Source organism: Xenopus tropicalis, chromosome 1 (assembly GCF_000004195.4).
Source record: "Xenopus tropicalis strain Nigerian chromosome 1, UCB_Xtro_10.0, whole genome shotgun sequence".
In the NCBI taxonomy this organism is placed as follows: domain Eukaryota; kingdom Metazoa; phylum Chordata; class Amphibia; order Anura; family Pipidae; genus Xenopus; species Xenopus tropicalis.
In genome coordinates this window covers 105,746,374-105,769,924 of record NC_030677.2, presented here as the reverse complement: position 1 = coordinate 105,769,924, position 23,551 = coordinate 105,746,374, and the positions used below count along the sequence as shown (strand labels likewise).

General features: G+C 39.3%; 2 protein-coding genes across 4 annotated transcripts in view; one reads left to right on the top strand and one right to left on the bottom strand.

Annotated features, from left to right (window-relative positions):
* polrmt (polymerase (RNA) mitochondrial (DNA directed)) overlaps nucleotides 1-18,065 on the top strand; it is a 30,802-nt gene extending 12,737 nt beyond the window's left edge. For both annotated transcript variants that reach the window (XM_004910936.4, XM_004910935.4), the window contains 17 exons: nucleotides 4,970-5,153; nucleotides 7,080-7,229; nucleotides 7,774-7,941; nucleotides 8,337-8,507; nucleotides 8,601-8,840; nucleotides 9,202-9,987; nucleotides 10,426-10,548; nucleotides 11,949-12,071; nucleotides 12,206-12,385; nucleotides 13,118-13,204; nucleotides 13,290-13,403; nucleotides 13,727-13,779; nucleotides 14,014-14,112; nucleotides 15,603-15,675; nucleotides 17,261-17,352; nucleotides 17,578-17,651; nucleotides 17,742-18,065. In XM_004910936.4, the coding sequence (XP_004910993.2) occupies nucleotides 4,970-5,153; nucleotides 7,080-7,229; nucleotides 7,774-7,941; nucleotides 8,337-8,507; nucleotides 8,601-8,840; nucleotides 9,202-9,987; nucleotides 10,426-10,548; nucleotides 11,949-12,071; nucleotides 12,206-12,385; nucleotides 13,118-13,204; nucleotides 13,290-13,403; nucleotides 13,727-13,779; nucleotides 14,014-14,112; nucleotides 15,603-15,675; nucleotides 17,261-17,352; nucleotides 17,578-17,651; nucleotides 17,742-17,791 (2,767 nt within the window). In that variant the 3' untranslated portion in view covers nucleotides 17,792-18,065. The remainder of the gene's footprint in view (nucleotides 1-4,969; nucleotides 5,154-7,079; nucleotides 7,230-7,773; nucleotides 7,942-8,336; nucleotides 8,508-8,600; nucleotides 8,841-9,201; nucleotides 9,988-10,425; nucleotides 10,549-11,948; nucleotides 12,072-12,205; nucleotides 12,386-13,117; nucleotides 13,205-13,289; nucleotides 13,404-13,726; nucleotides 13,780-14,013; nucleotides 14,113-15,602; nucleotides 15,676-17,260; nucleotides 17,353-17,577; nucleotides 17,652-17,741) is intronic.
* Nucleotides 18,066-18,446: 381 nt separating this feature from the next.
* hcn2 (hyperpolarization activated cyclic nucleotide gated potassium channel 2) overlaps nucleotides 18,447-23,551 on the bottom strand; it is a 43,954-nt gene continuing 38,849 nt past the window's right edge. For both annotated transcript variants that reach the window (XM_031905936.1, XM_002939769.4), the window contains 2 exons: nucleotides 21,851-22,015; nucleotides 18,447-21,271 (listed from right to left, as the gene is read on the bottom strand). In XM_031905936.1, coding sequence (XP_031761796.1) covers nucleotides 20,373-21,271; nucleotides 21,851-22,015 — 1,064 coding nt within the window. In that variant the 3' untranslated portion in view covers nucleotides 18,447-20,372. The remainder of the gene's footprint in view (nucleotides 21,272-21,850; nucleotides 22,016-23,551) is intronic.

The window sequence follows — 23,551 nt, the reverse complement described above, 5'->3', positions numbered from 1 at the left end:
ACTTTTTGCACTCTGCACCTTTTGCTGACTAAATATCTAATCATTACATACCTGTTTATTAAAGTTTCTGTCCTTTTCTTTGAGGGAGAATGGTTAACTGGAGCTTGTAGATGAAATGTAAATACAGTATCTGTTAGTAATCCTGCGGATCAGGAAAAACTTAACCCGCACCCGACCCTAAACCCATTGTTTGATCCGTACCCAAAACTTTATGCTATATACGCTACTTCTGAACATGCCTCTGGTTCCCAAGGGAATCTTGGAGAGCAGAGGAGCAGCGTACTTTCCCAATCTGACCCAAACCCTAAATCAGGGATCCCCAACCTTTCTTACTCGTAAGCCACAATCAAATGTAAAAAGACTTGGGGAGCAACACAGGCACCATAAAAGTTAATGGAGGTGCCAAATAAGGGTTAAGATTGGCTATTAGGCAGCCTCTATGCACACTATCAGCTTACAGGGGCTTTATTTGGTAGGAAATCTTGTTTTTATACAACCAAAACTTGCCCCTAAGTCAGGAATTCAAAAATAACTACCTGGTTTGGGGCCACATCCAAGGGGTTGGTGAGCAACATGTTGCCCCTGAGCCACTGGTTGGGGATCACTGCCCTAAATGGTCACCAAAGTTTCAACCTTGAACCCACCTGACCTGTTTCTGGTCAACCCACACATAACCAGTACCTGTGCCTCTTGCAGTTACAGTTTCATTAATCAAAAAATTCTTTATACTCACTACAAGCGGGCTATTACCTTTAACTTTAGTACATTCTCTATTCCCCACCAGCATTTTTTTTATCTGTGAAAAAACACACTAAAATTAGAGACAAAAAACTTACAAAATACAAGTCAAGCTATAATTTTCATTCAAGCCTAATAGATGTAGTGTATCAAGCCACTGTATCCAATGGCTTCCTGTCTTAACAAAGATGATTTAAAATGATTACCTGCATAGTCATTCACAGCTTCCACAATCTGCCATCTAAATTTAGCAAGAAGTGTCTCTTTTTTTGACTCTCTTTTCTTAGTATCTTTTAGTATGCCCCTTTTCCTCCTCTGGTTTATAATTTCTTATTACCCTTTTGTGTTCATTAAGTGTGAGTTTTAAGTTCTGGGCAGTCTGACTTACATACCCAAGACCACAAGGGCATTTAAGTAAATAGATGACCCCTTCTGAATTACAAGTTGCAAAATCTTTCAACTTAAGTTTGGAACCTTTGCTAGGGTGGGTACATATATCTCCTTTAATGATACCATTACAATGGCCACAATTACAGCAAGGAAATGGGCCAACCTTATTGTAAGAATCTTTTTAGGGCAATTTTTTTTTAGGGCTTTTTTTCAGCAATATCAGCCCTTGTGATCTTCTCCCCTAGGCTTTTGCCCTTTTTATAACAGAAAAATTGATTCTCTTTAAAAAGTTTTCCAAAAGTTTTATCATTCTGTAAAATGGGCCAGTGTTTTTTAATTACCCTTTTTAAGAAAGTAGAGTGGGGGCCATGAGTTGTTACACATGGTATTTTAACTGGAATATAACACTATGGGTTATATTTATCATGCTGTGTAAAAAGTGGAGTAAAACATTACCGGTGATGTTGCTCATAGCAGCCAATCAGATGCTTTACTTTGGTTTTCTAAAGGCTCTGGCACACGGGGGAGATTAGTCGCCCGCGAACAGGGAGTTTTATCGCGGGCGACTAATCTCCCCCATGTGCCAGAGCCCTAACTGTTGAAATCTAGTTGCTAATTGGTTGCCCTGGGCAACGTCACTGGTAATGGTTCACTCCACTTTTTACACAGCATGATGAAAATACCCCTATGTATCATATAACAAGATGTGGCCATTGTACTTAGTTTGGAATCTATTCTCAGATACAATAACTGATAAATATTTGCATAATTTTCATTGAAAATATTAGTTATTATTGACATCTCTTTTGTAAGCAATATCAACCTTCTCTTGATAGAACAAAAATACTTTATTGCCATTGTTATATAAGTCACTCTCTAGTTAAATAATGTCCTTTTAAGCCTTATAACACTTTATAAAAGACAGATGTATTCTTCATCTATAGTTGCTATCTATAGTTTGATCTTTATCTATCTTTATTATCTAGAATTACACCTTGGTCCTTCTCTTGCAAGGATTTATCAACATTTTTTGTAGGTATATTCTTAAATATATCTACATATTCTAGAGTCCTTACCCATCTGCAAAACCTTTTTATGGAACTTGAGGCTATTGGGACTTTGGTGTTTTCATAGCTGTGTGGTGCTCCAAGGGTAAATCATAGTGGTCATACTGTCCTTAAGTGCCTGCCACTACTTCCAATAGAAAATATTCCTAGTGGTGACAGGCATTGTTCAGAAATGCTAAACACTTGCCATACTTTTCTACTAAATGTGGCAATTAAGGGCTCCCTGCGAGCAGTGTGTCAGTCAAAATGTCATGTGCGATAGCTCTGACAACTCTTGTGTATTTCCTGTTCCCCATGTAGCTTTGTTTTCTTGCCTGCTTTTACAAAGTAATCCAAACAATATGTATGGCTTAAAACTGGTCTCTGATATAATTGCAGGATGACTTGCCAAACTGCCACCCTCTCAAGGTAACAAATAAGCCCAGACTGTTAAGCAATATAGCTGCAATTAGCCAAAATTCAGCCTAAATGTAAAACTGTCTAAATAACTAAAACCTAACTAAAGAAGTAGGCTAGAAATGTTGCACATTATGTTTTGGGCTTCTGTATGAGTCCAAGGCACTCACCGCCCTTAAGCAGAGTAGATCTCTTCCTCCAAAAATGCCAGTAGCTCACCATCTTCTTTTTCTGCTCATTCCCTGCACATGCTCTGTGCTGCTGCCAGTTACTGAGCTTAGGGGCAGAAGTACAATATACTGTATAAACAGTACAATATACTGTATAAACAGAATATAAAACCTCTTTTTTTGGACTGAATTATCATCCCTGTGTGGTTTTCAATGTGCAGCCAAGGTATAACGCTTATTATAAGCTTGCAAGAAGTGTTTAGGACAGGACTACTCTTCAGAAAAGTACATCTTTGCCAAGAATTGTAAATCTTGTCGCATATTCTAAACAGAAACTAGCTAGAAAAATAATGAGAAAGGGAATACACGTTCTTTTGTGGTGAGATACACATATTCAAGTTATATTCCTGACTACAGTAAACAAAACAGACTCCAGCGTGGGATGATTTTATCTATGTGCCTCTGCCAGTAAACCAGGAGCATTAGCCTTCAGTGGGCAAGCATACAGCGATGTGTCTACAGACCTCATTGTTCCTGATGTACATAAATACATACAATAACTGCAAGGCATATGTTGTTGCTCATGGGCTGCAATACAGAATTGGCCCTTCTTTATTGCCTCTGGGCTAAAATCTCACCAACCAGTTTTTTACCCCACCCACCTCTATCAACCTTCATCCCCCAGTTTTATTATGTGGTGAAAGATGATGAGATTATTTTCCTTGTGACTATAGACTATATCCTTTGTTATTGTGAAGACTGTCATGCTGCCTTTGCTATTGGCTGCAGATGTTAACCTACCAAGCTAGATATTGTCAGTTTGCCCAAGGAGGAGTTGGATGTGGTCCGAGCCATATCCGAGGGATTCAGAAGGCAGACTCATTGTTTTTGATACCTTCAGATACCCGAGTAGGCATGGCTGCCTCCAAAACCCTGATTGCCCCAAGAATCAGGGAGGCCATCTGTAAAGCATGCAAAATTAAAGGGAAACCCTCCCCAAATGGGATACAGGCACACTCCACTAGGACACTGGGGACTTCATGGGCGTGATGTAACTCATGCTCCACTGAGCAGCTCTGCAGAGCAGCTACCTGGTCCTCCATCCACACCTTCACCAAATTTAACTGACTCAAAACCTTTGCCTCGACAGAAGCAGCTTTTGGTCTTACACTTTTGGTGCAGTAAGGTTTATGACTTGCCCAACCTGCTGTTCTGGTACAAGTAAGGGATCCATTATCCGGAAAGCCGTTATTCAGAAAGCTCAGAATTACGGAAAACCCATCTCCCATAGACTCCATTTTAATCAAATAATTCAGAATTTTAAAACTCATTTCCTTTTTATCTGTAGTAATAAAGCAGTACCTTGTAATTGATCTCAACTAAGATATAAATAATACTTTTTGGATGCAAAACAGTCCTATTGGGTTTATTTAATGTTTTATTGATTTTTTAGTAGACTTATGGTATGGAGATCCAAATTACGGAAAGACCCCTTATCCGGAATACCCTTGGTCCCGAGCATTCTGGATAATGGTTCCTATACCTGTACTGCTTTAAGTCCCCATCTGTCTCCTGTGTCTCTTTTGTTGACAGAGGGACAGTTAAAAAGTTGGTTAAGCAAGTTGGTCTTAGTTTGAAAAGTTCCTTTTCTAACCTTTTACATTTCTTACCCGGGGCCACTTGGTTTTGGATATAAACTGAAGAACAAAGGGTGGTGCTAGGGGATAAAGCAGCCCAGTTTGTTTTCCTCAAGTGCTCTGCCTCCTGGAGGGTTGAGCTTTACCCCATCTGTCTCTTGTATCCCCCCATCAATGACAGAGAAATGGATTTAATAGAGTGTATAATAAATACTTCACGTTCTATGAAGGCATTCAGCAAGTGCTAATGTTTGGGGACATTAAAGAGGTGGTTCACCTTCCAAATGGGGGTCACTGACCCCAGAAGCCTAAAAACTTTTTGTTACTTATTTTTCTATTCATGTCCAATCCTATTTATATTCTAGTCTTTTATTTAATCTACCCCCTGGTTGCTAAAGTAATCCAAACCATAGCAACCAGATAACTGCTGAAATTCCAAACTGGAGAGATGCTGAACAAAAAGTAAAATAATTAAAAAAAACATAAGTAATAAATTGAACTTAAAGGTAAACAACCACACTGGTTGTAAAATTTATACATAAGAAGATTGCAAAGCTTTCTGTATTTTTAGGTGCTTGAGTCAGATGGAAGAGGATGGACTGTCTATTAATCAGTTGTTCCAGGAATTTCCTTATCAGGAATATGAGAGAGAATTGATTCTAAATGCTGTGCATAAAGTCCATCCAAACTACCAGCTTCCTATCCAACCAAAAACTGTGTGCACTTCCCCACTGGTCAAAAACTTCTACAGCAAAGTGAGTATAAATAAGCCTTTTGGTGCTTTTTCAGAGAATGTAGAAGGCATACTTTTTTTTTTTTTATTGCTTTATATGTAACTCTGTATGTACAATGTATGAAACCCACTTATTGTACATATATGTTTGCTCTTTAAAAATAAATGTTAATAATAATATCCTTTATATAACACAGAGCTTTAAATAGAGTTCTTGGTCATTCACTTCGGTTTCTGACCCATGGTAGTCTAATCTCCCCACTACATAAATAAAGATCAGGAGCGCATGTGGAAAATAAAGAACAAAGAACAAATAATAGTGCAATATTGTAATGCAAATCAGGGATCAGGAGGAATAACTACCGAATCCCAAAGAAAGTATTTGAAAGGCTAATTTGCTTAATGTATCACCACGTGCTGTAATGTTAAATGCTCACCAGATAGCAATATTGAGTAGGCAAATAGAAATTTCTGATTCAACTTGTAGCCGTCTCCTCACATATAGGCACAAAATGGAAGAGAAAGCAGCAAATAGTGCAAATCATGTATTAAAAGTAACAGAATAAAATGGATCTACTTACAAAGTGTAGATAATGTACAGGCTTTCATAAAACTCGACGCGTTTCACGTACTGGCGGTACGCTTTCTCAAGAGTGTTTACAGTGTGGCCTCCTTAGGGCCCTTTTATACAGTACTACAGCATGGGGTGAGTGCCCATCCCCCTCGTAGTAGATGTGGCTGGTAATGATGACATCACCGCTAGTGTGTGACGTAAGTGTAGAGCCCCTGCTGGCCACAGTTGGGAAGTGCAAGGGATCTGTCCCTCCACACATAACTCAGGAAGGGCAGACTAGAAGAGTAGAGCGTTGCCATAGCAATTTCACAATTTTTATTTATTTTTTTTTAAACTTTTAAAAAACTTTTTAAAAAACTTTTTAAAAATTATTTCAATAAAATTATTTAAATAACAATTACTTCCATAAAATCAAAATGCAGCCAAATCTAGATCCACATTAAGTCCTTCAGGATGCAGTGTAACCTATTGGATTTTCAAACTGAATACACTGCATCCTGAAGGACTTAATGTGGATCTAGATTTGGCTGCATTTTGATTTTATGGAAGTAATTGTTATTTAAATAATTTTATTGAAATAATTTTTAAAGTTTTTTAAAAAGTTTTTTAAAAGTTTAAAAAAAAAAAAATTGTGAAATTGCTATGGGGGTGACTTGAGGAGGAGCAGCAGGAACACAGAGTTTTCGTCACTTTCTTCACTGACTCTATTTCATTGAATATCATTAATCACAAAGCGCTGAGGACACGGTATTGTATTTACCACACTAGACCTATAAATAAAGATCAGTTTTATGGTTTTTTTTGTTTTTTTCTTGCTGTGGAAGGAAAAAGACAAAAACTGGGAGAGCATGCTTTAGGCTGATGGTACACAGGTTTTTCTCCACCAATTTGCCACTAAATTTCATGAAAGTGCTGTTACTGACATTTGTCAACCTATAAATTAATGTTTTGGGGCTAAAAAGCATAAATTATTTTGGTGTCAGGTATTTGTCAGTCAAGAGAATGGTAGGCAGGGGCATAACTACAGACCCTGACCCTGCAGATACAGAGGGAGCCAGAAGTATAGGAGGCCCAGTAAGGCCCTTATTAATGAGCAATTAATTAGTTAACTTAGCAATGTTTTGGGGCCCAATTTGCTCTGGGGCCCACATTTAGTTACACTGCAGCAGAGGTGGTTAAGGGGTTCTTCTCTGCTGCCAGATCTGACCTTATAATAACATCCCAAGCCTTAGTAAATAGGTATGCCAAATGGTTCAACAGGTATTTTTTGTAGAGATCTTCTGACTGTAGTGCACTTCTCAGTAAAAAAATATAAAATACATTCTCCTGAATTAATATATATTAACTAAAGCCTGTGTTTGTTCTAATTCCTAGGAACCACCACCATCCTACCCCAAACTGGAATTCACTCTGTCTGAACTGTGTAACAGGTTTGAAGAACAGATGGCGATAGAGAGCTGTGACACCATAACTATTGATTCAGTGGAGGCCATAAAACCTATAGCAGAAGGGCAGAAGCAAGCGGTGAGACTATTCAGAAAAGTACCTGTACTGTATAAAATACAGTACCACATGTTGCTTACCCAGTCAAGAGGTGCTGACCTGTACAACATGCTCTCAGGGGCACGTCAGCATGTTTTCTAATGTACATTTTGTGAGGATTTGGAACCAACTTCTTCACATAATTTACACTGCAAATATTTGTTTTATTAATCTATGTTCAAAATGGTTCATGGGCAGAGTTGATATTGATCTCCTACATTTTATTTGTAGGTTTATAGTCATGGTTAACTATCTTTTACAGATTTAAGACTAGTACTGGACCCACAAATAACTTATTACTTGCCCTTGAAGGCAATGACGCATATCTCCTGGTTAACAAGGTAACCAAATGTGCGTGGTGAAGTCACTTCATTTTGTGTATGGTAATAAAGTGCAGTAAGCAGCCAATTAGCAGTTATCTTTCATCAGTCTAGTTAAGTTAGAATAATGAATGTAAATAGCTAATTGTTTTAGGTTGCTTCAGCACTTGGTTTGCACAATATTGATTTTTGCAAACCCTTTGCAGAGGGATTTGTTGGATGCACTGCGTGCTCGCTGGAAGAAGGCTTTGCTGCAGGCTTTCCGTGACTCCAAGAAACATCTAGAGATGAAGAGCAGGATATCTCCCAGAGTTAATCTCTATCCTTACTTGTGTTTGCTGGGGGAGGATCAGTATGTGGACATTATGCTCCAAGTAAGTGTTTCTTGAGCAGTGATTGTGCATGTAAATCAACTTACAAAGCAGCAGACAGTGTTGCAGGAAAATTTTCATTTCAGTTTGTACTGATCTCTGTAGACCTGCAGACACTCTGCTGAACTTATGTGTAGCCATTGCTTTTTAACTAAGTAGTTACCCAGTGTGCTGTGTCAGGAAAACCTGTACCTTGCATCTCTTTCTGAAAGAATGGAGAGCACTTGCAGTAACCCCAAAGAGCAGTGGACAATGTTCACTTATTTATTAGGCTTTGGAGGCTTTTAAGCTGTGAGACTTTTTTTTTTTTTTTAAATGGTGTCTCAGTGTAGAGTTTACATGGTCATTTTCCCTTGCTCCAGTCTTTATTCCTCACACTTAATTTTTTTCTCCTGCAGTCTCTTGCAAGTATTCCTCCTACCGGTGAATCATTTCTTGTGATGTCTCGGGATATGGGCACTAAAATCAACAATCGATACTCCATACACAAGAAACTACAGGAGTCCCACATCAATAGGATCCAGGATCTATACAGAGATTATTGCCAGCTACTGGCGAAAAATGGAAAGGTGAGCATGTTAGACAAAGTTGAAGCTGACGTGTTACCTGCTAATTACGTATTATTATTATATCATCTAATGTGTGTCTTCCACCCTTGGAAGGTTTCTGGACTTTTGCCTCGGGAAATGTGGGAACAGCTTGAGCAGAAAAAGTATGGGGGAGCTTCCTTGATGAATTTAGACACAATCTGGCCCAACTCTTTGCTAGTGCAGTTGGGGACTCACCTGGTGGATCTCATGGTACAAGAGATAAAGGTTCCAAACGACCTGCTGAGCTCTCGGGATGACCCAAAACTGATCCCAGTTCTTTACCACATGTATAGCTTTCGCAGCACCAAGCAGGTTGGTATCTTATGTCTGCTTTTATATAATAAGTTGGGTTGCTTGAATGTGTTTTCTGGTAGAGATCTGAGTTGCCATGCCTCTAGCTCTTGAGAAGCTTTGTCTGTAATATTTGGAAAGCTGTTTGTTGTATTTCAATAACAGATGGAGCCTCACAAGTTACGTGAATTTCCATTAGCCTGAAATGGACACTGTGACCTACAAAACATTTGTTTTATTCCTAAGAGGAATTATTGCAATTGTTTTAATCTCCTTGACCATCTGTGCAAAGTCTCTGTATTTTCTTTTACTAATCTTGTGTTTTACTTTTTGTTTTACTTTCCTCCTAACAATTATTGATGCCCTTTACCTTCTGACACAGATCGGCCTTATTAAACCCCACCCCATCTTCAGCCAAATCCAGTCAGATGCAGGTGAATCCTGTCTTACTTTTGAGTCCTCTGTGATGCCCATGCTGTGTCCCCCTGTACCCTGGCTGTCACCTCGATTTGGGGCTTACCTTCTCAGCCCTGCCAAACTAATGCGCTGCATGGAGGGAGCAGTGCAACATCAATTGCTACTAGAGAAAAGCCCCCCAGGACAACTGTATCCAGTGTTGGACTCTCTTAACCAGCTTGGGATGTGTGCCTGGCGCATCAACCAGCCAATTCTGGATATCATTGTTTCCATTTTTAATGAGAAGGGCAATGAGAAGTTGGATATTCCACCACCTTTATCAGAAGCCCCTAAGCTGCCAGAGCAGCCTCACGGAGATCTGAACTCAAGGGACAAGATGATGCACCAACGAGAGCTGGCACGATGCAGAAAAAAATCATCAGAGATGCATAGTCTTAGAATGGATGCTCTTTATAAACTCTCTATTGCCAGTCATTTACGTGACAAAATATTTTGGTTTCCACATAACATGGATTTCCGTGGGCGCACTTATCCATGTCCTCCATATTTCAACCATCTAGGAAGCGATGTGACTCGGGCGCTGCTGCTGTTTGCAGAAGGTAGACCCCTGGGTCCTAAAGGCCTGGAATGGCTAAAGACACATCTCATCAATCTTACAGGGCTCAAAAAGAGAAACTCCTTACAGGAAAGGAAGGAGTATGCAGATTCAGTCATGGATGATATACTTGACTCTGCTGACAACCCACTTAAAGTAAGTGTGATTTTTGCATTCCCAAATGTTCATACCTTTTATATAAGAAGAATTGTACAGAATAAAAACAAAACCCACCAACTGTCAGCTGATGCTAAAATTACACTTTGTTTCTTCAGCATACATAAGAATGTCCTTTGGGCCCATGCCATAATGTTTGGACTTGGGACTTCAAACACAAGGCTCCTTTTTCTTAGTCGCCTTATGAGCTTTTAATAAAAGACTACTAATAAATCAATTTGTCCAGCTCAGGCTAACAGGTTGTGTTCCATGTGTGCAAGCATATAAATGACTATGGCATAATAATATCTCCCACACTTTAGAGGGGTGACCATTCTTTCCCTTCTTAACCCGATTGCTTCTGTTTTGTTGTTTTTCTGATTAATCCTTGGCCACCTCTCTATGCCATATTATGATTTTACCATTATTGCTATTCAGGGCAAGAGGTGGTGGATGGAAGCAGATGAACCCTGGCAAGCCCTTGCCTGCTGCATGGAAATAGCAAATGCTTCCCGCTCTCCAGACCCTACAAAATACATCTCACATTTTCCAGTTCATCAGGTATGGATTCTAATATGGCCAAACAGTGCTTGGTCTCATTAGGCTGGCTTAATTGTGGCTTCTTTTTTAGATTTGCCTAACTGGGGGAATATACCAAGTGAAATAAAAGCTATATGTGGTTACTGTTCCTTATCACTGAGCAAAGTAATATTGATAGAGCTAAGAGAAAATATAGCCCCCTTTTTGGGGTAGCATGAACTTATTTTGTATATAAATAAAAGGTACATTTTCAACTCTCTGAACTTCCAGATATAAATATTTATATTTATTACACAAACATACCTGATTCTACAAAATGGTAACTCCAACAAGCTGTTTCCCAAGATCCATTATGTTGAAAGTGATGAATTTTGGGGCTTGATGGTCCCTCTGCTTACCATAGTGCAGGGCTGTCCAATTGAAGGCCGGTGGGATGGATGCGGCCGTCCAAAGGATTTTATGTCTCCCAGACTGCACAAAGGCTGACATCATAATTTTAACTTAATCTGGGCCTCAAACTGCTATATGTGAAATAATGGACCCACTACTGGTAATAAGTTGGACAGCACTGATTTAGAGGGTGGTGCACTGATTCTCTAGAAAGCAGAAGTCCCAGAATCCATCACTTCACAATGGAACAGAATATGGGTGGGGTTGTATTGCAGTGAGACTCTAGGGGGTAGGGAACTGGCACAGTGACAGCCTTTTATGCTTTTTTCAGTCTATGGAATGAGTTATGTCTGTGTGAAAATAAAATATCTGGAAGTTCAGATAGTGTTTATGGACCTTTTCTACATAATTCCAGCTGAATGCGACAAAATGGGTATATTGGGTACAAAATGAGTTATATTTTCCCTTTTAAGACTGAGGCCATCAGCAGGGTGTAGATAATTATGTTCCTATTTTAGTGCTATGCTATGCATTTTTATAAGAACCTTCACTGGAATGCTCTCGGCATGTGTATATTGGTAGCTAAGGTAACAGGTGGAATGACGCAAGCAACTCAAGGTGTCATGGAGTGTAGACTTTTTTTTTTATAGTCCACAAATGACGGGTAGAACTGGGACTTTTTCTCGTGATAAAGGGTAGGCGTCGATAAGCCCCCACACATAAATCCATTGCCACATTATTATTTGCTGTCTTTGTAATGTGTACATCATAGAACTTTCTGGATCATTTGAGAAGGAATTCTATTGAAGGAAGAAGGATTCCCCGAAGTGTGTGTTCTTTTTTCAAGATTTTGACAATTCTAGCAATTTGCTTAGTATTAGATTTACTTCTCCACATAAAGAAATTATGTGTTATAAATAGATGATAGATATAGTTTGCCTTTAACTTAGAGATAACAGTAAAGATATGAATTTTTGGTGGCTTAAGGGTCACATCTTCCACTTAACTTACCTTTTTTTTTTTTACCATAGGATGGTTCCTGCAATGGGCTACAACATTATGCTGCCTTGGGTCGAGATGAAATTGGAGCTAAGTCAGTGAACTTGATGCCCTGTGATATCCCCCAAGATGTATACAGTGGTGTTGCTCAGCAGGTGAGTTCCCAGCTATTAAATCCCTCTAAAGGACAGTTTGATGGCGGGTGATTAAGAAAGAATATAGAATACACTTCACAGGAATGGGCTGCATAGTTAAAAGGGGAACATGTGTTTTTCTGTTTATTTTTCAGGTGGAAGAGTTTCGCAAGAGAGATGCTCAGCGTGGGGTTAAAATTGCTCAGATTTTAGATGGGTTTATTGGAAGAAAAGTGGTGAAGCAGACTGTTATGACAGTGGTGTACGGTGTGACTCGATATGGTGGCCGGCTACAGATAGAGAAGAGGCTGCGAGAGCTGGACAACTTCCCAAAGGTACCTTATGTCATTCTGTAGTGACATAACGGGATACATTTGAAATGGAAGTCAAACTGGTTTGGCAACTTAAATGAGCACAATTGTTGTTTTAGCTGCATACTGAACAGACTGTACACATATAATACGTTTATCCATGAGCACTGCGAATTCACTCTTGCTATCCCTATCATAGGGGGGAAAAAATGCCAACATTTGTAGGTTTGAATACAACACTGCAGTAAAATGATACACTGAATGAACACCTGTTCTTTGGCACTCCTGGAGTATCAAGGTTTACAAACTCATTTTAGTTAAAAATGGGCTTTATCACCTTAAGACTCATGGCACATTAAGCCTATGGTCCACTGGCATCTTTCCAACAGCACTCAGGCTGTTTGCCATTAAAGCAATTGATGCTGGAGATGGGTAGATTTTGGCCCAATTTTGGGCATTTGCCTTTTTCAGGCCAAAACCAACTTGTTATTGGCTGTTACTTAAGCCCAAGACCAGGCAGCCCAAGCAGTGACAGGCTTTTTTCCACCAGGGGAGCAAATGCTAAGTGTGCCATGAGATTTTTTAATGGTATTTGTTGGCAATGGATATGTGAATGGAACTGAATTAAAGGCACTCGCCTATAGTGTACAAGTAATGGACATCAAAAACTTCATCTTTGTCTTTTTCTCATTCCTTCAAATATTTGTGAGCTCCTTCTTCTGTTGCAGTGTATATTTACCTTTTTCTCCTTTCCAGGAGTACGTGTGGGAGGCCTCACATTACCTGGTACAGCAAGTGTTCAGCAGCCTAAAGGAAATGTTCTCTGGAACTAGAGAAATACAGGTGGGGGTTAGCCTGTCTAGGATCCTTTTTATAAAATGCCCCCTCCTAGTGTCCCCTATTTAATACCACTTGCTTCTCCCCTTAGCTTTGGCTGACTGAAAGCGCTCGCATGATCTCCAAGTCTGGGAACACTGTGGAGTGGCAAACACCCTTAGGGCTACCGATCATTCAGCCATACCACCGCACCAAGCCTGTTTTGGTAAGTTATGTGCTGTTACACTGTATGTGTGGCGCTACCATGCAGAACAGTTTGCCTTCAATTAGAATATATAACTGAAGTACAACCTAAGCCGGCATGTTCCTACATAGAATTGCTGTCTTGCCTGCTTGTTTACACCTAAAGCACAACCTTTAATATTTCATTTATTTAACTTAGCGGTAACCAATCCCCTGCACATGTACAGAGACATTTGGATTGTAATATTACTTTACTAGGTGAGCCTTCCATCTGATGGCCCTATTTTCTTTCTTTGTGTCCCTTCTCTTTTTGTCATTATGTTTAAGTGATATTTTTCTTTTCAGTTTCAGAGCAACTTGCAGGTGGTTAACTTACAGAGCAGCCATGATGTCAATGAGTAGGTGTTTCTCTATGTGTGCATTTGCTGTCTCCTCTAAGGTTTCCTGAGCTTTATTCCCTAACTTGTCATGCAGAACATATTAAGTACCAATGGTCAATACATTTAAAGTGCTTAGTATGCATCTGTGCCATTATCCTCCCTCTTGCCACCAGTTTTACCTCTTCCCAGTGTCATCCTTAATTTCCCATTCACTCTCCAGACACGGCTCATTTTCTTCTTCTTTTTCTATAGACGCCCAGACACCATGAAACAGAAGAATGCCTTTCCACCAAACTTCATCCACTCATTAGACTCCACACATATGATGCTTACTGCACTGCACTGTTACAGGTAAAGGCTTTCAGTACTGCTCTTTCTTTTTCTAGGTCTACAGTTGTACAAGCAGCCAGTTTTACTAGTAAAATTTACTAATGTACAGTAAATATATTTTGCTTTTAAATTGGGGCAGTAGCCTTTCAATCAGACTATGTAACATTAAAATGTGTGAAACCACAGTAGTGATCTACTGTGTCAATAAGAAGCACTTTGAGTAGTAGATATTGGGACCTGTTACCCAGAATGCTTGAGACCTGCGGCCCTTTTGTAATTTGGATCCCTTTACTTTGTCTGTTCAAAAATAATTTCAACATTAAATAAACCCGATAAGGATAAATAATATCTTAGTTGGGATCAAGTACAAGGTACTGTTTTATTGTTAAAGAGAAAATTTTGAATTATTTGATTAAAATGAAGTCTATGGGAGATGGTCTTCCCATAATTTATAGATTTCTGGATAATATATGGTCCCATACCTGTAGTTAGATTACCATTTAAGATGGGCAGAAATGGGCAACATCTATTCTACTTCTGTTACATCTGTGCAATAAAATGGAATGGAAAGCAGTTTACAGCTAGCGCTGCTTAAAAGGAATAATGCCGCTGATTTAATTGTTGTCTGTGCTTAACCATAAAAAAAAATAATGCCTTGACACATAGTATTGACCTGCAGCTTTTCCCAGTACTACATTTGACTGTCTCTTTTATCTTTTGTTTATTTTTCCCGCCATACTCCATATCTTCAGTACTGACTTTAATGTAATAGTCACAGTTGTCAATATGTAGGGTGAGTTGCTATTTGCCCCATGAGGATAACATTACATAAGACATTTTAAGTTGGTATCTTTAAATGTAATTGTTTTTTAGGTTTTGCACAAACTCACAAGTATTTTATTGGATGTACTGCATACTGCCCAGTAGAGTCCGTGGTTTGGTCTTTGAGCATTTAGCTAAGCAACCAAACTTCAGATTAGATCTTACAGGCCATTAAAGCAACATATGCAGACTGATATTTTTTAAAGAAACCTGTTCAGAAGCACTTGGCCTAGTCTTCTTCCATTATATAGCCACTGGGCACTACAGGTATCGGACCCCTTATCCAGAAAGTTCCAAATTACGGAAAGGCCAGCTCCATTATAAGCAAATAATTCCAATTTTTTTAAATTATTTCCTTTTTCTCTGTAGTAATAAAGCAGTACCTTGTACTTGATTCCAACTAAGATATAATTAATCCTTATTGGGGGCAAAACAATCCTACTGGGTTTAATTACAGTGTAAATAATTTTTTTTAGCAGACTTACTGTAGGTGATCTGAATTAAAGAAAGACCCCTTATCCGGAAAACCCCAGGTCCCAAGCATTCTGGATAACAGGTCCCATACCTGTACTACTAATAATAATGTAGCCTATCTGGTCTCTTATTCAGATTTACTGGTGAAATCAAGTATTCTGTCTTTATATTTAGAAGGTTAACACATAACTAATTGTAACCCTTCTTTCCTGCAGCCATGGACTTACATTTGTGTCTGTACATGACTGCTTTTGGACCCACCCAGACACTGTTGACGTCATGAACAAGGTAGGAATGTTGTATTATGCCCTTCCTGCTTGTTAGGTGTGTGTATATAGGCATAAACAGCTTATGCTAAGCACTCTTTTAAATTATTTTTCCTATGGCATAACTGAATTGGTGATCTAAATAGAAAGAACACAATGCAAAACATTTCTGGTAACAAATTGTATGATAGCAGTAGTTCTAAAAGAGAGGGATCTTATCTTATATTGGGGTTGTTCACCTTTAGATTCACTTTTAGTACGACGTAGAGAGTGATTTTCTGAGACAATTTGCAATTGGTCTTTATTTTTTATTATTTGTGGCTTTGACGTTATTTAGCTTTTTATTTATCAGCTTTCCAGTTTGCAATTTCACCTTGTATTGATTTGAATGAAAGACTAGAGCACAAATAAGTGAGGGCCTGAATAAAAAGATTAGTAATAAAAACTAGCAATAACAATACATTTGTAGCCTTACAAAGCATTTGTTTTTTAGATGGGGTCAGTGACCGCCATTTAAAAGCTGGAAATATTCAGAAGAAGAGGACAAATAATTCAAAAACTATAATAAAGAAAAAATGAAGGCTAAATGAAAAGTTGCTTAGAATTAGCCATTCAATAACATACTAAAATTAACTTAACCGTGAACCACCCCTTTAAAGGGAAGGGTGACATCACAGGATAAACAGTTAAGCATCACTTTTGTTAGGTTGTGTCACCTCCTGTACATTTCACTGCTAATAGGCAAACACCACTGTCAGCACTGATTTACCCTGCAGACAAAAGAGCAGATGCTCGAAATGGAATAACTGTTAAACAAAAAAATGAAATAACCACTGCATTAATTGTTCAAGCTGTGGTGCAAGTAAGGAATGGCTGGGAACTGAAATGTCACTTCTGTTCCAGGACAAAAGGGGGTCATCATATAGTGAATAATGTACACCGTATTGCAAACTATATATGTCTGATATCCTCATATTTACAACAGAGGGTACATTATTTAATTATAATATACACATTTCAGTGAGTCGTAACAGAACTTACATCACTAAGCACCAATTATAACTGATGACATCCCCAAGCACCGTTTATAAGGATATCATTTACAAGATATTAATGGCTCTTGTATTTTATAATGCTACACTTATCTGTAGCTATGTCTAAAATGTATTCAGGGGGCATTAGAACACAGTACCACAGCTTTCTTAGGTAGGGATTTATTGATATTTAATCTCTTACTAAATATACATAAGAGGAATTTTATGTAAAAGGAGGAGCTGCAGGTTTTTTGTATTGTGGAATGTTGCTTTAATTGATTCAGGTTTATACCCAGCAGCAAGTACTTGTGATAAATGTAGCTTTGTGCTTTCTTACAGTGGGTTACTTTTTATAGCTGCTTGCTATCACTGCAACTATTCATAAAAAAATCCTTTTATTACTAATGTAACTGACTAACCACTGTACAAACGGACTGTTTATGCTCTTACAAACTGCTTATAAAACCACAAAAGCTTTCAAAATATTAACAAATTTACCAAATAAATTGTATGCAAATGTTTGTTTCTTTCCATCTAATACTAAGTTGGTTTGCTATCATGATGGTTCCTTAGGTTTGTCGGGAGCAGTTTGTGGCCCTGCATAGCCAGCCAATCTTACAAAACCTATCCCAGTTCCTACTGCAGAAATACTGCCAGACCCTCAGGTGAGGATTCTTTGGTTTGGGGGCAGATGTAAAGAGGGAAAATTATTTAATGGGTGAGATGGGGAGGGTGGAATATTTTATGCTTGTGGCCTAGATCAGAGTTTACAATAGGTTCTAAATGTTATAAGTGTAGCAGGAGGGAGGCTGGGCGCTATCAGAGCTGGGAATCTCTTCCAGGGAGATTATACTTGATTTAATTGCCTCTTTCCCACTGGATTTCTTCAGCTCAGACAAAATGGCTAAAATGTCTCCAGAAAACCTCCGAATGACACTACACTTCAGCAATGTGCCAGAGACTGGTAAGCAGAGGGATGAGCAGGGGAACTAAAAACAAATCTCCAGCACATGGAGCCGCCCCATGATAATCCTATTTCTCTGTTTCATTGTAGGAAACTTTGACCTAAAGCAGGTGATCGATTCTACCTATTTCTTCAGCTGATTATAATGCAAATACATTTAAAGCTTATTCCAGTACATCACTCAGCAATACTGTCCGTGCAATCATGAAGAGGGACAGTGGTTTGCCCTGCCTGATGTGCATTCGCTCCTGCTCCAGTTAATGGCAATCTATTCTTCCTGTGGAAGCTTTTGTACTGAACAGTCCGACCTGTCTCTAATCGGGCTCTACTATACCTTTTATGAGGTGTATTAGGGCTGTAGATTTAAATGTAAATGGTTGTAAATAAAAACACAACTATTTTATCTGCTTTGAATACACTGGGGTATTTTCTTTTCTGCTTAAAGGTAAAAAAAAAAATACATGAATTGACATACAACTTAACTACATGAGCAACACACTTCTTTGATTGGATTGGTAATATGCTTAGTAAGCCAGTTTTCAGCTTTGTCTTTCACCTGTCCTTTAGCTCGGACATTTCCTCTCAGCTTGTGCCACATTCATTCTTTTCAGGGACGTCCTTGGAGTAACCTTGATCCGACAACAGCTTATTAGCTATGCACCAAGGCTGCTCAGTGCAGTGGTGAAAGCACAAATGTTCTGTACACACCCTGTGCATAAAGGGCTTCTATTGTGCTGCAGTAGAAGTGACAAGCATGAAACAGAGACAATTCTTGTGTCAGTAAGCCACACGCAGTCCAGAAATAATCTGTTTATTGCACACACAGAGAAGCTGGAATCATTTGCGTGGTAAAGTGCAGCTTCTGAAAAAAAAAAAAACAACACACCCTCCAGATGAACCCAGTACCTCCGTATCCCCAAAATACATTCAGTAGTGGCACTACCATTTCTGAGGCAGTGGCACTGGTAGCAGGGCGGAGGAGAAAGGGCAGCAATTAGCATGTAGGAGAATGGGGCAGGTCTCCAACATCTAATTACTCGAAATTGCTTTGTATTTTACTAATCCTATTGGGTAGTCCCATTTACAGATAACAAATGGGAGATATATATACTTCTAAACCAAAACTTTTTTAAAAAATTACTATTTAAATAAAGTGATAGAGGGAGGGACATTGGAAATGTTCCCCCTGCCTTTGTAACTGAAACCAAAGCTGCTGTTTAGTAAATGGCAAATGTTGGCACTATTATTGCAACGAGCTAAATGGCAGCATAGAGGGTTTAAACCTCCAAGAACAAATCCTTGCTACTGTTAGGTTTTAAAAAAGAAAACAACACAGATAACTAATCAGATGAGACTACCCTCTATATGAAAGGAATTACAGCTGCACCCTACAACAAAGCATAGACAAAAATGTGCTTTGCATTAGTGTGCAACATCCATTTCAATGTGGTCCAGAAATCCTATAACAGGACACCATCTGTAGGACAGCTGCTCACACACCCACCCCCTTACCTGCATTATAGCAAGATGTATTGTACAGATTATACAGATATACATATATATCATAATATACAGCTGTGTGATATACACAATATGGCTTTCTAAAATACAATCCATGGGATGAAAAAAAAACAACAATATTGGTAGCAGTGGCATATCAGGAAAAGCTTTGACTGGTGGACTCTGCTTCACTCATTCTTCTTCTTCTGCTAAGGACAAGGTCGTCTGCTGGCTGGTGGTCACTTCAGTATCTAGTACTACTAACGGAAAATCCTTCTTCAGGTTGGGTGGTTTGCTTAATGTAGCATCTGGGTCACCTCCAGATCAGTCTCTTATACAGGTGTCATGTGATAAATCCAATCCTGGCCTTTGCACAATACAGTTGGAGCCATGAGCCACATGTTGATACATTCACATAAATATGAGACCAGAAGATTTACAAAGGATTCCAGGGAATCTAAGCAACTATTGTTGCAAACACTGAATACCACTACTTCCTCACAGCAACGGAATCATAAATAAAATAAATGCTTTAAAAATATGTGTGACTGATATGAGACACGGAGTTTACTGAGCTACAACATCTAAATGACTGACACTGGTTCATCCTAGTCCAGGAAGAACTTAACTCTAGCAAACTGCCAGCAGTTTGCTTATGCAGACACTAGATATAACATGGTTTGGGCAAGGCAGCACTCTTTATAGCAAAAACAGAAAAGAAAAAAAAAAACATCTTGCACATCTTTTACTCCTCCTTTAGATGGAGGTCCTATGAAGCCACAAAACAAGAGTTTATTTTTATAGGTGCAAACCGCATTAATAAAAGAAGGTACCAGCCATCATGGTCTGCACAATGATATGGCCCCTGTAGTGACCAACTGCCATTATACCAATGGCAGGGAGTCCTAGGTCTGGGTCCAGGTTTGCAGCACTGTTTCTGAATGTTTTTATTACACACAACTCTCTGCTAATATTCTTTGGAGGAGCATGCGTTGTGGACTTATTCAAAAGAAAATTGTTAATTGCACATAAAAGCCCCTTCCCTGCCACTAAAAACTACTTAGCATTACCCTGATCCAGCAGTAGAAAGGTTAATGAGGCACAGCTATGGAGGTGGGTGGGTACATATTAGTTGTACTACTGCCTCCTCTTCTAAAAACTGTCCCACCGCCAGCTGCCTGCACCCACAGTTTAGGGATAGGGTACTCTTTAGTATTTGTGTCACAAGTTAGCAGACAGCCGCCCCCTAATAGGATCGGTATCTGGGGCACTCACTACTGAATCCTTCCTGCCTCCTAGTGACGCTCCACCTGCAGAGTCCGAAACACCACCAACTGAACTAGAAGAGGACAAATGATGAGAAAGGGCCAGACGTGCTGGCACAGGAACCCTTGGCCCAGCTTGAGAACCAGGCATTCCCTTGCCCAATTGGGAGCTTAAGCCCCCAGAAGCTAAAGGAGGTGCTGGTGGGCTACGCAGCTGTGATGCCCCCTGGGGTAGGGATGGCTGTGAGGCAGAGAGTGGACGAGACTCACGGGTAAGAGTACCAGAGTGCAGAGAATGTGTACTCTTATGGACAGAAAGCCTATGAGGGGAAGGAGAAGCAGAGGTCCCGGACTGAGTGAGGGAGAGCTGGGAGCCTGTCTGACCTTTTGTTGGGTATGCAAAGTTCTGGGACACTCGTGGGGACTGTGATGGTGGACTGGGCACAACAGAGGAAGGCTGTCTGGAAACTTGTGGGGGAGGGTAATGTTGCATTTGCTGAAGTGGTGGCTGAAACAAGGCTGGAGACAAAGAGAAAGCGCTGGGTCCTCCTTGGGCATACTGAAAGCGTCTCATGATGCGGGGTGATCCCACTAGTGGGCTGGCCATTGGGGGACAGAAGCTCATAGCCACAGCCTGTTGTAGAGTGGCTATGGCAGAGGTGACCTGTGGTTGGGGAGAAGGTGGATTGCAAGTGGCATACATCCCACCGGCGAGTTGTTGGTTTAGTTCCGCTTGATGCACCATCTCCCGATCATACTTCACTATTTCCTGGATAATTTCATTCTCCTTATTGTTAAAGACACCGGAGTTTAAATCATGCTGAACCTTGTGCATTAGTATAGAATTCTTCTTTCCTGCAAAGCAAATAGGAGTTTTTTTTATCGGTGGGTTTATTTAAATATAAAAAAAGATTACTCAAGCCTCAACTAATCTGTTTAATACTTAGACTGCATTCAGAGCTTTCTTTAGCTGGGTGCAAATAAGGACCACTGGCCAGTACAATGAGGATCTGTTGTAAAGAGAGTGTGAGTAACACTTTATATAAAAGTAACCCAACCTTTCACTGTTGTTGAAGTACTCTGGGAGATGTGAGAAATTTTAGGTTACTGTAGGTAAAGTTGGAAGCTACAGCTGCCAAAGGCCAGGGAAAGGGGGCATAACCACAGTATCCACCCCGAAATATTTACTCTTTAAAGCACCTGGTGACCTGGAGCATGCACATTAAAAGATCTCTATGCTAAAGGCTACATGCATTAATCCTCATAAATCCATATTGGTGGTAAAACAGACCGATTTGGTTTATTTAATGTTTAGAAGATTATGTTTGATTGTTAGCAGACTTAAGGTATGGTGATCCAAATTATGGAAAGATCTCTTATCTGGTGTTGGGAATTTAGGGACAAGTTGCAATGATCAGGTGATAACATTCTTACCGATCCTATCCAGCCTGTCTATGGCCACTGTCTCAAATGCACGTCTCATCATGGGATATTCCTCCAGCACCTCATTAAAGTGATCCACAGAAAGCGAATACAGACGACAGTAGGTGTCAGCACGCACACTTGCTGTCCTTCGGCCTCGTGTTAGAAGACAGATCTCTGACAGGGCAAAAAATAGGGCACTTTCACACAACAATGTTTATTAAAGGACAGTAAAAAAAAAAATATTAGTGACATCCAGCTTACAGTTGCTCATAACACAACAGCAATAAGGAATTTGCCATTTTAATTTACAGGTATATGGAGTATTTTAATTTTTTTACTGTGATTTGCTCATTTTAACCAAGTAACTGATTTGTTGGGCAGAAAGAAAAGAAAGCAAACAAAATTGGGATAAAGGAAATATCTGGTATATTACTGCACCAGCAACTATCATTTTAATCATATTGTCTTTCCATTTACAGCCCAAAACTCATTTTAGACCCAGCAGAGAACAGCAGAACACTATCAATACAGTTTCTGTACAGCTGGTATAATGTAGGCATTTTGAGGAGCTAAAGCCAATGCTGATATGGCCACACTGCAGCTCAGTCCTGCTGCGACTCCCAGACTGATAAATATGGTGTAAGATGTGGAGTGAACCGCCAATTTGTCATGTCTGAATGCCAAGCAGCATGACTGAGTCATTCTCAGCTGGAAATAAGAACAGGAAGTGCATTAATAATCTATGGACAAGAATACATCAATACAAAACATTTTTTTTTAAATCCAATACAATTTTGTGCCATGTTTATAGTTACTACAGTTCCCCAAAAAATAATGGTCAGTAGTTCTTACCCTTAATTTAAAAATTAGTTCTTCCCTTTTTGATTTTTACGCAAGTTATATATACTGTTACTCTGGAAAAACCTTTATGGTAAGATTCCCAAGTCCGGCCCAAATAATCCTTCATCCATTGAAGAATGACCATGATATGTGAAGTGTAACGGTTAAAGAATCCCTGGCATACTATGCACAGCTCAATACATTAGCTGGTTTATCTATGGTATGGGAAGGATTTTGCTCTTTGTAGCCCCACACATACTTTTTGCATAAAGTTCCTATAATGCCATGCCCATAGTATCTCTTTCACTACAAACATATAACCCCCCCCCCCCCCCCCCCCAGTCTAAACCACCTTAAATCTGGAAAACTTGCTATACAAAGATCAGTTAGTAGGTAGTCTACCAGTTTTAATAATATTTACACAGCAAGCTTGTGAAATTAAAATATACATGATATGTACTGAATATTTAAAATGTGTACACAGAAGTATTGCTTTTCAACAGAATAAATAATTTATGTAAGGCCATTAGCCTTAAGGGTAGTATACTGGCATTTCAGGCAGAATCATTGTAATTGGCTATTGGAATGGAAACTGCAACAGGGCAATCACCCATGCAATTTCATATGTCTAACAAGAAAGATTCAGCTTGCTGCAACCTGCCTGTGACAGCAGGCTTCCACCATGACTTTACAGATTTTATATGAGAAGAACCTTTTGGAGCACAATTTTGGAGCAGTAATCAGAAAGAAACAGAGAAATCGTGACAATACGTTAAACTTGAAGATTTGACTTGAGTGCTTGTGCCTTGTGAAATGGATGCTTGACCACAAACTGATATGTCAGTAAAAAGAAGAATGTCTAGGTTACTG